The following is a 14,044-nucleotide window of genomic DNA, read 5'->3' on the forward strand; positions in this document are numbered from 1 at the left end:
TAGATTCGTTTACAGTACACGATACCACTATGACATTACCAGTTTGTTGTACATGTACCTTACACATTAAATACAATGTATATTTGATTCATTAAATAAGCTGTGACAGAGTATGAAATAAACACCCGCCAAACCCACGTTAGTTCCAGGAGGAATGCCTTGCCTAGACACAATTAATATGGAAATTTTCACAATCTTTACGCTTGCAGAAATAAAGGCTACATTTGTTTACATTTTGCAGAACAGACGGAAGAAGATCCGTCAATGTGCATTGTTTCGTTATGTTCAGATGTTCTGTAGCGGTCATGTGAGGAGATTTTACTCTTCTCCGTGTCAGAGGTTATATACATTTATAATACATAATTAAAATTTAAAATATAATTAAATTTAACTCAGTGATCAGGGCCGGATTATCCATAGACGGGATTGGGCGAGTGCCCTGGGGCACCAGCCAATAGGGTGGCACCAAGTGATCACGATAATGACAAGACCTTTAAAATATTTTTTCATGTTTTGTATATATTATTTTGCTGGAAGAGATACAAATGCATAGAAAATGAACAGTTAATGATACAATATACAGAGAGAATATCAAATACATGCACGCATATAAAGAATTGCGATTGGGTCAGGTCCCAGTGTATTTGCCCCTCCCCAGTCAGAGTCGAGCATATTTATTCACAAATGGATAGGCAGCATCGACTTGGCGGTTGTCGAAACGTAAATTAAAAAAAAAAAGAAGAAAATATCATGACACATAGCCAGGGCTATACAGGGCGACTGAAAAGTAGCTACTGTGTGCGACTATCAAAACATATTTAGGAGCACCTGTGCGACTAACCCGATCAGCATAGGCTATTTGTGTTTGCGCTGAGAGGAGCTTCAAAGATTTCTACTTGCGTGTTTGTGCAGCGGTGAGTGGGCCTAATGTATCGCAGACATATGTTGATTCCTTGAATGCAATGTTAATCAGAATCCACTCACTGCTCAAAATACTTTTGTTCAGTGCAGTTATGCACGCTCACAAATGCTCTCGTTATAACAAACAAAGTGTAGATAGTGTAAATAAGAGATTCGTTGTGCAGCGTGAGAGCTTCATTGATTATAATGGAGTTTTGTGAGATTGCTGAAGTGAGTAACAGCTTTTAAAGATTATTAAAGGTGTTTGTAAATGTGATATTAAATTAATACAACAGCTCAATAAACAATAAGTTATATAAAGTGATGTACATTGTATGACTTTTAACAATATTGCCTGATTTTGCTCTATTTAGTCAAGGAACATAGTTTCAAACAGTCACAGCCGAGCCGCTGCGCATCTCCATTTAAACATAGCGGTGTTTCATTTATGAATGAACCTGCGTTTTTAAATGAGTCTAGTGAGTCAGTGATTCAATTACCCACTCATAAAGTGAGTCACTTGCTTCGTTCCTGAATGAATCAGCTGTTCAAACGAATCAGTGACTTACCGCCACCTGTTGGCAGTTTTATTTTTATGTTTAAAGTGTCCTTTCAGTTATTTAAATCATTTCAATCAAACAATAGTTCTATATTCAAAATGTTATATTTAAAACATTAATCTCACAACATTGCTATGAATTTAAAACATCCATGCCACCTCTGAGCCTCTCTAAATGTCTGTAAATTTACCTACATGCCACTTTTGTGTTCTTCTGTGCCACCTTTGTAGTGGAAACTAATTTTGTTGAATGATTTCTTTTGATTAGTAACTTATTCTTCTTATTCTACCTGTTCTTATGGAATTTTTTTATTTTTTGCACTTCAAATGTGGTCACCCTAGGGCACTACACTGTGTTAATCCGGGCCTGTCAGTGATGCAAATCAGAATTTGTATCAGCTGTTACTCCAGTTTTCAGTGTAATATGATCCTTCAGAAATCATTAAAATATATTGTTTTATTACCAGTGTTGTTGAAAAAAAACAAAAACAAAAAAACAGCATATGCTGGTTAGATATGTTTTGAAGCTGGGATGCTGGTTTGTGCTGGTCATGTGCTGGTCTTGAGCAGGTCGGACCAGCTTAGGACAAGCAAAGGACCAGCTTAAATCAGTTCAAACCAGCATCCCATGCTTCAAAACATACCATACCAGCATATGCTATTTTTTTCAACAGGGAACAGTTTTGCTGCTTAATATTTTTGGAACCGTGACAGTTTGTTCAGGATTCTTTTATGAATAGAAAGCTAAAAAAGAACAGCATTGATAATAAATCAGGCTGATAAAAATTCTGATTTGCATCACTGAAATAAATTACATTAAAAAAAAATTTAAGGTATTTTGAACGGCTGTGTGTGTGTGTTGTGTGTGTGTGTGTGTGTGTGTGTATAAAATTGTATCTAAATATCTATATATCTAAATAAAAATAGACTATATTCAGTATATGATCCAAAGTAACTAGTAACTAACTACTTGAGTAGTTTTTTTATCCGATACTTTTTTACTCTTACTCAAGTAACTATTCAGACTATTACTTTTACTTTTACTTGAGTAAATATTTCTTCAAGTACTTTTACTTTTACTTGAGTACAGTTTTTGGGTACTCTACTACGGAGCCCCTAAAGGGACATTGGCAAAAAAAAAAAAAGATACCTATCGCGTGCATACGAGATACTAGCAGCGTGCGCCACGAGAAACTATCGCGTCGCACGAGAAACCTATCGCGTGCGCACGAGAAACTATCGCGTCGCACGAGAAACTATCGCGTGCGCCGCGAGAAACTATCGCGTCGCACGAGAAACTATCGCGTGCGCACGAGATACTAACGCGTGCGCCGCGAGAAACTATCGCGTGCGCACCAGATACTATCGCGTGCGCGCGAGAAACTATCGCGTGCGCACGAGAAACTATCGCGTCGCACGAGAAACTATCGCGTGCGCAAGAGATACTATAGTTACAGTTTCGGTTGCATCACTTCTGCCATCTTACACAGAAGAAAACAAGAGCATGCATGTGCATGAATTAGCCTAATTGAGATCTATTTTGGCCTTCAATACTAAAACATTGTGTCTGTTCTTGCATTCGGACACAGATAAATCATCACTGAACAGCATAAGAACGGCTTTTCTCTCAGGCTATATTCCACCTGAGCAATAACTAACATCTCAGGACTGTCCATCTGTACATAACTTCTCAAAACTTTTCATCTGTAAAATAGCACATTCATAATTCTTTCTATTTTCTCTATAGGCCTATGTTGTACATAACCTAAAACATCTGCACATTCATAATTCTATTTTATCTATAGTTTTATTACCATAGTTATTGTTTTTTAATGCATTGTCTATTCTGTTTATTATTAGCCTTATATTTCACTCTATTACCTTAAATTATATGCATGACTACACTCTCTCTGTACTTTCTCCACTGGATGCTCCTGTCACCAAGACAATTTCTTGTGTTTTTGTGCGTGTAAACACACTTGACAATAAAGCTCTTTCTGATTCTGACATTTAAAACGCATTTTGAGGTCTGGAAGGATTGGTAGCTACAGTATAAAAGCTCAAATTTTAGATTTCGATATGGCAATAGCCTATTGTCCCACATAAAACTTTAATAGCCAGTCAAATATGTATATAATCGAAAGCGATTAATTTATTTTTGATAATTATTACTTTACTTCAGTTTGGTTTTCAATAACTGCTGTTAGTTTCGTTTCATTTTCGTTTTTATTTCTTTGACATTTCTTTGACATTTTCTTTCTTTCTTGATAAATAAATGCCTTTATTTTCGTTAAATACAGTTCCTAATATAACATGTCTTAAGATTTTCAAACATATGCTGACGAAAACAATACGATCGGCTGACATTTGCAAAGCGAGTGCCTTTCCTCGAGTCGCGATCTCCCTTATAAAGTACAATTATTGCGTATTGATCTATGCATTACAGTAGGTCTTAATATAGATCTGTCTCAATATTAATCATACATAAAAAGAAAATGTGGAATCACTTGCATGCTCTTGATTAAACTACCGTTTATTTGCATATTTGTTCTTATATTGAATAACAAAGATAAAAAAATAGCTATATTGTGATTGATAAATATATAGTCATTATTATTAAGAAAAGAATTGGAGGAAAATATGCAACGTTGCTTGGTGATTTTGCTTTGTAATCTTTAACTCGATTTTTCTCAAAATCAGATCTGCTGCCCGCCTCTATTGCCTTCAAACGGCTGTAGCTCAGTCATTTTTGTCTGATTCCAACAAGTCATATATAATTTTTTATATTATATATATTTTATTTTTATATCATTTTACTCATTTTAGAATGTTCGTCACATTCATTTTTAGAATTATTACTTTATTGTAGTTATAGGCTTTCAATAACTGTGTTTCATTTTAGTTTTCATTTATTTTGAGATTTCTTTCTTTCTTTATTTGCCTGCATGCCTTTATTTCCGTTAAATACAGTTCTTAATACAACATATTTTACTGTTTAAACATGAATACAATATTTATTACATTTAAACTCGTTTAACAAGCATTTTAGAAGTAAATGAAATATCGTATACATATTTAAACGGTAAAATGTTATATTAGGAACTGTATTTAACGAAAATAAAGGCATTTATTTATCAAGAAAGAAAGAAATGTCAAAGAAATGTCAAAGAAATAAAAACGAAAATGAAACGAAACTAACAGCAGTTATTGAAAACCAAACTGAAGTAAAGTAATAATTATCAAAAATAAATTAATCGCTTTCGATTATATACATATTTGACTGGCTATTAAAGTTTTATGTGGGACAATAGGCTATTGCCATATCGAAATCTAAAATTTGAGCTTTTATACTGTAGCTACCAATCCTTCCAGACCTCAAAATGCGTTTTAAATGTCAGAATCAGAAAGAGCTTTATTGTCAAGTGTGTTTACACGCACAAAACACAAGAAATTCGTCTTGGTGACAGGAGCATCCAGTGGAGAAAGTACAGAGAGAGTGTAGTCATGCATATAATTTAAGGTAATAGAGTGAAATATAAGGCTAATAATAAACAGAATAGACAATGCATTAAAAAACAATAACTATGGTAATAAAACTATAGATAAAATAGAATTATGAATGTGCAGATGTTTTAGGTTATGTACAACATAGGCCTATAGAGAAAATAGAAAGAATTATGAATGTGCTATTTTACAGATGAAAAGTTTTGAGAAGTTATGTACAGATGGACAGTCCTGAGATGTTAGTTATTGCTCAGGTGGAATATAGCCTGAGAGAAAAAGCCGTTCTTATGCTGTTCAGTGATGATTTATCTGTGTCCGAATGCAAGAACAGACACAATGTTTTAGTATTGAAGGCCAAAATAGATCTCAATTAGGCTAATTCATGCACATGCATGCTCTTGTTTTCTTCTGTGTAAGATGGCAGAAGTGATGCAACCGGAAACTGTAACTATAGTATCTCTTGCGCACGCGATAGTTTCTCGTGCGCACGCGTTAGTATCTCGTGCGCACGCGTTAGTTTCTCGTGCGCACGCGTTAGTATCTCGTGCGCACGCGTTAGTATCTCGTGCGCACGTGATAGGTATCTTTTTTTTTTTTTTTGCCAATGTCCCTTTAGGGGCTCCGTACTCTACCCACCTCTGCTTAAAACATAAATACATAAACCCAAATAGGAAATAAAACAGTTATCGAATAAGCAAGTGTCCTAAACTCCTGAAACATTGCTGTCTCATATGTTAAAGCAGTCAATGCAATTTGGGAAAGAAATCAATCATATATGTGTTTGAAAATGTTCAGATGTAACTCCTTTTGTGATCGTTAACATTTTCTATAATAACTGTAATTTATTATTTTTATTTTTTTGTAATTAAATTACGTAATTCCGTTACATGTAAGTTACTCCCCAACACTGTTTACCACAAGCTTTTGAGTGTATCGCAGCAAGAAAAATATTAGTGCACTTGTTACTTTGAAAGGTGTTTTTTTTTTTTTTTGCATTGTTCGTTGTCCGCCATGTTGGTGACGTCACTCAGGAGGGAATGAATGAAGCGTCATCCTTCAGGAGCAGCTTCTGCAGCGCGAGGCCTCACTGCACGCGCAAACACGGACTTTAGGCAGGACTGATTACATTTATTCGCCTCCAAATCCTAACATATAAGCACCAGAGCATGTGGCGCGCCGGAGCGGTGAGTTTTGCGCTAATCGCGTGTTTTATCCGCGCGTCGCTGTGCGCGGAGGGGCTGGTGAATGAAGACGTGAAGCGCACGCTGGACCTGAGCTCTCACCTCGCGAAGATCACGGCGGAGATCCAGCTCGCGAATCACGGAGCCTCGCGAGTCAACGGCTTCACGCTCGCGCTGGAGGCCGAGCTCGCGCCGCACCTGGCTTTCATCGGTGCATCTGTGAGTAAATTCACGTTAAGTTACATAATAAACGCATCTGTAAAGAGCCAGGAGTGGGTGATGCAGGAGCCTCTTTTATAGATCTCACTTAAAAATGATTGACTCGATTTTAAATTGTGCTTTAACATTTCCTTTACACAGTTTACTCATCCTGAGAAATTATTTCTGAATTGTAGAGACAATAGGTAGTGCAACTTTTCAAATATTGGAGCCTGAGCTAGCTACATAATCTTGCTTAATGTGTACGTTTGCACTTGTTTTGGCAAAAGAAAAGCTTAATTGGCGTAGTTAAGATGTAATGGTCGTTCAAATAAGTACTTTAAATGAGTTCTGATATGATGCACTTGGCGTTATTGGGGTGTTTTATGTAGTAGTTAGCTTTAGCAGTGGATGTTCAGAGCACTTCCGGTTTGCTCTGTCAGTGCCAGCGTGACACGTAAGCTCTGGATGCACAGTTCACTTCCGTGCTGTATCACTACTGATATATTATACAAAAACACGTAGCCAGGGTCATTTGTTTTTCTTGCTTTTAATAAAAACGTTGGTTTCTCGTGTTTAAAAGTGTACATGATCAGCTATGTGTTTGACAAGCACTGAATCCACATATGTGACACTGGACCACATGTATAAGGATTTATACATCATCTGAAAGCTGAATAAATAAGCTTTCCATTGATGTATGGTTTGTTATGATAGGACAAAATTTGTCCGAGATACAACTATTTGAAAATCTGAGGGTGCAAAAAAATCAAAATATTGAGAAAATCGCCTTTAAAGTTGTCCAAATGAAGTTCTTAGCATTGCATTTTACTGATCAAAAATGAAGTTTTGATATATTTACGGTAAGAAATTTACTAAATATCTTCATGGAACATGATCTTTATTTAATGTCCTAACGATTTTTGGCATAAAATAAAAATCAATAAATTTGACCCATGCAATGTATTGTTGGCTATTGTTACAAATATACCCCAGAGACTTAAGACTGGTTTTGTGGTCCAGGGTCACACATCAAGCGCTCATTTGCTGGTAGTTGACTTTGACCTGTAGGCAAATGGCTTGTATTTAAGCTTAAACTTAATTTGGGGTTATGGATCTGCCTGTTTTTTTTTTTGTTTGTTTGTTTGTTTTACATTACACTGCATATTAAGAAATTGTTCTGGTTATAAGACAAGTTTTATCTTTACCAGGTGAAGGGGGAGGAAGAGGAAGATGAAAGCCTGGTGCTGAAAGAGACAACTGTCCATGGACAGAGGTAAACACTGAGGAAACTATTAGTATTAGACTGTCCAGTGTGCCAGAAAAAAATGATTTGAATTAGGGCTGCACGATAATGGTTAAACTGATAATCACATCTATTTTGCTCAAAAATTATAAATCGCAATTAGTAATCACAATTGCTCATTTTATAGTTGGTCTCATTTCAAAATGTGTCCTTTTAAGAAAGGAGCTCTGATTGGGGAATTTAAAATCTTTGTGATCGTGATCATAATTAAAAATCCATTAATCATGCAGCCCTAATTTGAATGCAGTTTTAAAATGCATATAGAAGTGGTTTGTAAGCATCAGATTTAGTGTTTTGTGGTTTAGACTACAAGACACGCTTCTCTTTGTGTTTATAACATGTTTCCTTTTCTTGGAGATGTGTGTATATTATTTACAGCTCAAACTTTTTTGTTTTCCCTTCCTTCAGTGGTAAATTCTTCGAGGCACAGTTACCGTCGTCTCTTGCTCCGGGTGCTAAACTGCGGGTGAAGGTTGAGACGGTGTTCAGTCACGTGCTGAAGCCCTTCCCCTCCCACATCACTCAGGCCGAGCGACAGCTGGTGGTCTTCCAGGGGAACCACTACCTGTATTCTCCATACCCCACCCGCTCCCAGACCACCCGCGTTCGCCTGGCCTCCAAAACCGTGGAGAGCTATACCAAGCTGGGCAACCCCTCCAAGAGCGACGAGACCGTTGAGTATGGACCGTTCAAAGATGTTCCTCCCTTCAGCCAGGTGACTGACTACAACAATCACTGTGTTGTACTGTAATATACGTTAAACTGATAATATTGACATTACCTGGTAATTATGAAATTCTTTTACGGCATTTCCTCAGTTCTGGTTTTGCATACAAAAAAAGTTTGGTGTCAGTCATATTTTTCTTCTCTGCTCACAAAGGCTCATTTATGGCTCATTTCCACCGAGTGGTATGGGTCAGTACAGTACAGTACGGTATGATTCGACTAGCCAAGCTAAGGCTGCTCTAAGCGGATACATGAGCACTGAGCGCCCGGTGATCGCATGGAGCTCTGAAATCGGCATTGCAAATTTTCAAATAGCCGCTATCTTTATAAGTAAACTGCAGATTTGAGTTTTAAACAACTACGTTCTCGCCTGAAAAACTCTTAAAACTACATTAAATGACACAACGAAAGTAATATTTTGAAAATTATGCAGGTTTTTTGACAATGGCGTTGACAAAGTCCACAAAAACAGACTAGAACGCATATTATTGAGAATCAGTCTGTGTGAAAATATAAAATTATAAAATACAGTGTTATATTTTTTTGTTTTTGCTCACTCTGATATAAATAAGCCCAGCACACTCAGACAGCAGAGTGGAATTTATTATTATTATTATTACTATTTTTTTTTTTTTAATGCAATTTATTTCTGTGAAGTAAAGCTGAATTTTCAGCATCATTACTTCAGTCTTTAGTGTCACATGATCCTTCTGAAATCCTCAAGAAAGAAACATGTCTTATCAATGTTGAAAATAGTTGTGCTGGTTAATATTTTTGTGGAAACCATGATTTTGAAATATAATTTTTTTTGTAATATTATAAATGTGTTTACTGTCACTTTTGACCAATTTAATGTGTGATTTGATAAAAGTATAATTTTTTTTTTTTTTTTTTTTTCCAAAAGCAAAAAATAAACTTACTGACCCCATATTTTGAAATGGAAGTGTATAACTTTTTGAAAACTGTTGGTTTGTAGGATGCCATGAAGATCCACTATGAGAACAACACGCCTTTCCTCACCATCAGCAGCATCACTCGCACCATCGAGGTCTCTCACTGGGGCAACATCGCTGTGGAGGAAACCATCGACCTGAGACACACCGGTGCTTACCTGAAGGGGCCTTTTTCCCGCTATGACTACCAGAGACAGTCTGATAGCGGCATTTCATCAGTCAAATCTTTCAAGGTGTCTTAACTCTCTCTTCCTATTTGTATGAATTTTTTGAACTCGTTAGTATTTAGCAAAATGATAGCTGATCCAACATACTGGCTCAGCTAACTCTAAAAAGCAAGTAAATATTATATGAAGCTTTAAATCGGCTGGTTTTATTTCTTCTTGCAGACCATCCTCCCAGCTTCTGCTCAAGATGTGTATTACCGTGATGAGATCGGGAACATCTCCACATCTCACCTCCAAGTTCTAGATGATTCCGTAGAGGTTGAAATCCGTCCCCGTTTCCCGCTGTTCGGTGGCTGGAAAACACATTACTACATTGGTTATAATCTTCCCAGCTATGAATATCTCTACAATCTGGGTGGGTGTCTGGTATCAAGTTGACAGATTAAAATATTTTCTATTGATTTAAACTCATAATGTCACATCCTTTTGTCCTTTAGGAGATCAGTATGCTCTGAAAATGCGTCTGGTTGATCATGTATATGATGACCAGGTTATTGACCAACTAACTGTGAAACTGATCCTTCCTGAAGGAGCCAGGTGAGCATTTGATATACATTAGCATGAGCAAACCTCAAAATCATCATTAAGTTTGATTTGGTGAATTTTTTTTTTTTTTTTTTTTTTATTTTCTCTTCACTACTGTGTTCTCCCCAGAAATATCCACATGGAAACTCCCTACCCCATCACCCGCAGTCAGGACGAGCTGCATTACACTTACCTGGACACCTTTGGCAGACCTGTGTTGGTGGCCACCAAGAACAATCTGGTGGAGCAGCACATTCAGGACGTTGTGGTAAGCTAAGACTTGCAACAGGGACACAGAACCTCTGTAAAGCATAGTCTTCCTCAATCCTGTCCTGTTCTTGTACTGTTCGAAGCAGTGCAGAGAAAATATCAACTGAACATTTTAGCTTTTTTTTTTTTTTTTTCTACTGTGTAATCTAGATATGTATAGAGAACTTAATTTCTAAAATAGTAGAAATTACTAACTTAAAAATAAAAAGTACAATTTGTAAATTAAATGTTACAAATCCCATTTAAATGCTCTATTTAACTGCATTTTTAAATATAAACTAAATGGTTTTAAATTTATTTTTGTTAACTTAAAAACATGTTTTTCTTCCTTTTAATATTGAATTATTAGAGTAACAAGGAATTATTTATTTTCTAAACTCTGTTTAAATTTCTTATATCTTAAATATTTTTACTCTTGCATTTCCTTTCTGCTTTTACGCAATAAAAGATATCCATAAACCTACTTTTTGTTAAATTATAATACAGTATTGTTTGGACACTTTAATTCAGTGTACAGAAGGTGCTGGGCATATACTTCAATTTCTAAACAAAAAGCTGAGCAGCTGCAACAGGTTATTTCACTGTACATGTAGAAACATTGAGCCTCATTCAGGAAATTTGAGGAGTAATTTCCCCGTAAAACAAACTTTCCCGAAAACTATCCTTCAAACGCTCTATAATTATCAGAGTTGACAGTTTAACGTCATGTGAATGTAAATGAATTCCAGTCATTTGTAAATGGGGTGCATGTGCATACTCATTCACAATTAGCGTAATCCCTGCCTATGAAGTTGTGTGTCCAGAAACGCAGTGGAATCTTCTGGACTCACTTCTGTTTTGCCTCCAGTATATTGCATAAATGCAAAAAAAGACTAATAGGCCATATGCCTAACATAAGTGTCCACCAAAGAGTTTTTAGCCAGCTGAAAAAATGTCAGGTGCTCTTCTGAAAATGGCCAGATGGTGGCGCTTGAACGCTTTGGTCCACAGTAGTAACATATTACTGAATATAACAATGGAGCAATATTAACTTGTTCAGTTCTTGTACTTGTCGGATGGTTGGTTGGTGTAGTATTTGCCCCGCCCCTCCTCCATTGATTGGATGGCTAGGTAAAATGTGACCGTGACGAGTGCTTTTTTTTTTTACCCAAAGTTGAACCATTTTCAACTCTCAGCTAAAATAAAAATACAGGGTAAACAAACTTGTGACAAAATGCAGTGTCATCAATTTGCGAAAAAGAACACGTAATGTTTTACACATGGTACAGTTCTTCCTTACCAACTAACATTTTGAAAATACGAACATTTTCATGAATTCAAAAGTTTACGTCAGAACGGTTTTACGAACGATTTACACAAATTCGTTCTGCTCGTGTTTCATGATTGAAGCCCATTGTTTTTTTTAATCATTAATGCCAGTTCTGCTCTGCTTCTACAGTACAGGTGCATTTGCTGAGCAGCTAAAGTGTGCTTGTTCAAAAAGTGAATCAGTCGAGTTACCCCAAACGTGAGTATTAACTGTGTTTCTCATTAGGTTCACTACAACTTTAATAAGATCCTGATGCTGCAGGAGCCTTTGTTAGTGGTGGGAGCGTTCTACATCCTCTTCTTCACTGTCATCATCTACGTGCGCCTCGACTTCTCCATCACCAAGGTGCGTCTGGAGCACACAGTATTGTTGAAGTGACTGTGAAGGTGTCACGTTATCATCTAAGCTGTCGTTTCCTCATTTCCTCCGTTAGGATCCAGCAGCAGAGGTGCGCATGAAGGTGGCCTCCATCACCGAGCAGGTCTTGACTCTGGTGAACAAGCGTCTCGGTCTGTACCGCCACATGGATGAAGTTGTGAACCGCTACAAGCAGACGCGCGACACCGGAGCATTGAATAGCGGCCGCAAGACCCTGGAGGCTGAACACCGCACCCTAACCAATGACATCAATGCATTACAAGTCCGTCTCAAAGCAGAGGGCTCCGATCTGGCCGAAAAAGTAGAGTCAATCTCTTCTAAAACCCATCTTTTACCATATTTCAAAATTCTTATAGGGATAGTTCACCTAAAAATGACAATTCTGCCATTAATTACTCACCCTAGTGTCGTTCCAAGACATTCGTTCATCTTCGGAAAACACAAATTAAGATATTTGTAATGAAATCAAAAGAGCTTTTCTGACGCAACTACCACGTTCAAGGCCCATTCTTCAAATTTTCCATGTGACATCAGTAGTTCAGCCTTAATTTTATGAGGCTATGAGAATGCTTTTTGTGTGCAAAGAAAACAAAGATAACTTTCTTCAACAAGTGTCTTCATTGCGCACTCACAAGAGTACCACGACGAAGAGAAGAAATTGTTGAATAACGACGATATTATTATCTTCAACTTTGCACAAAAAGCATTCTCGTAGCTTCATTAAATTAAGGTTGAACCACAGCGTGGTAATTCCCTTGCTGTCTATGGAGGGTCAGAAAGCTCTCGGAGTTCATCAAAATATCTTAATTTGTGTTCCATGAGGGCGAGTAATTAATGATTGAATTTTCTTTTTTGGGTGAACTGTCCCTTTAAGCTGGATTTTTCTATACGTTTCTGTTTCTCTGTCTGCAGGTTGGCGAGATACAGAAGTTGGACAACCAGCTGAAGGATCTGGTGTGCCGATCCTGTCAGGAGGCCGAACGCCTGGTGGCCGGAAAAGTGAAGAAGGACACCTACATCGACTCGGATAAAACCCTGACAGGCAAGAGGCAAGAGCTGGTCAGCCGTATCGACAGCCTTCTGGATGCCTTGTAAATCAAACATCAGATGTCCAGTCTTCAGCCGGGCCATGAAACAGCCACCGCCCTCAGAAACCGTCACCCACACTCAGACTGGACTGACAGATGATAGTGTACACTCACAAACAATATGCATCATTCTGTGAACATCATGTTTGTGCCTTCATAGGACGTGAAAGTGATTTTTGCAGGATGTGCATGTTGTTTTGTGTTGCTGAATGTGTGTGATTTGGAAGAGGGTTTTGTGTGTGTACTCGGATGCAGAATTATTTTTTTTTTTTAAGTTTCAGGTTTCTGAATGTCAAATGCAGTCTTCATTCACGCAATCCAGCAGACTGGTTCCTTTTTAATATTCATTTGCAGTTTTTGAGTATTTCGGGTATGAATTGAAATTAGCTCTACAACATCACCTAAAAAAAAACACCTTTGCACTTATTGTTTCCAAAAAAAATGAAAGAATAGAAAATTATCTGCCCTGTCCTAAAACATAAGCATGGAACAGCAGATGCTGAAATGGTTGCCACTGATATGCTCATGTTTGTGAAATTTTCTATTGCAGTTTATTTTTTTCTCTCTCATTTTTGTATGATTTTCATTTTTTATAAATGATGCATTCGATTTCTACAGTGAATGACATTGATTTTTGTACACCAAGGGTAAATGTGACAGATTTTGCTGGTAAATCATTTTCATTCCGTGAATAAATAAGGTGTGTGAAACCAGGCCTATAATGTTATTTTTATTTTTTGTCTGTTTTCAAATTAAGATCTTTTTACCTTAAAATATTTAAGACCTAAGATACCTGATATTTAATCTAACTTAAAGTAGTTCAGCTTAATTACTAAATTCATAGTTTACATATTTTTATTTTTTTCCATAATATATTTGAGATGTGTCTTGTTCTTAAGGAAAAACTACAAGCATTAATA

At 36.9% G+C, this 14,044-nt stretch overlaps 1 protein-coding gene across 1 annotated transcript; it reads left to right on the forward strand.

Moving 5' to 3' along the window:
* Nucleotides 1-5,968: 5,968 nt before the first annotated feature.
* On the forward strand, nucleotides 5,969-13,838 carry rpn1 (ribophorin I). Its single transcript, XM_058791351.1, has 10 exons — nucleotides 5,969-6,363; nucleotides 7,554-7,618; nucleotides 8,057-8,363; nucleotides 9,351-9,560; nucleotides 9,717-9,909; nucleotides 9,992-10,091; nucleotides 10,209-10,347; nucleotides 11,884-12,003; nucleotides 12,092-12,337; nucleotides 12,949-13,838. Exons 1-10 carry the CDS (start codon nucleotides 6,130-6,132, stop codon nucleotides 13,129-13,131), a joined length of 1,797 nt encoding a protein of 598 aa, XP_058647334.1. The 5' UTR covers nucleotides 5,969-6,129; the 3' UTR covers nucleotides 13,132-13,838.
* Nucleotides 13,839-14,044: the final 206 nt, after the last annotated feature.

This window comes from Onychostoma macrolepis, chromosome 11 (assembly GCF_012432095.1).
Source record: "Onychostoma macrolepis isolate SWU-2019 chromosome 11, ASM1243209v1, whole genome shotgun sequence".
In the NCBI taxonomy this organism is placed as follows: Eukaryota; Metazoa; Chordata; class Actinopteri; order Cypriniformes; family Cyprinidae; genus Onychostoma; species Onychostoma macrolepis.

What these genes read in the sequence shown, in the direction of transcription:
- rpn1 (XM_058791351.1), top strand. Translation starts at nt 6,130, where the DNA reads ATGTGGCGCGCCGGAGCGGTGAGTTTTGCGCTAATCGCGTGTTTTATC. An exon ending in TGGCTTTCATCGGTGCATCT is followed by an intron (nt 6,364 to 7,553) that starts GTGAGTAAATTC and finishes TATCTTTACCAG; the next exon opens with GTGAAGGGGGAGGAAGAGGA. An exon ending in CATCAGTCAAATCTTTCAAG is followed by an intron (nt 9,561 to 9,716) that starts GTGTCTTAACTC and finishes TTCTTCTTGCAG; the next exon opens with ACCATCCTCCCAGCTTCTGC.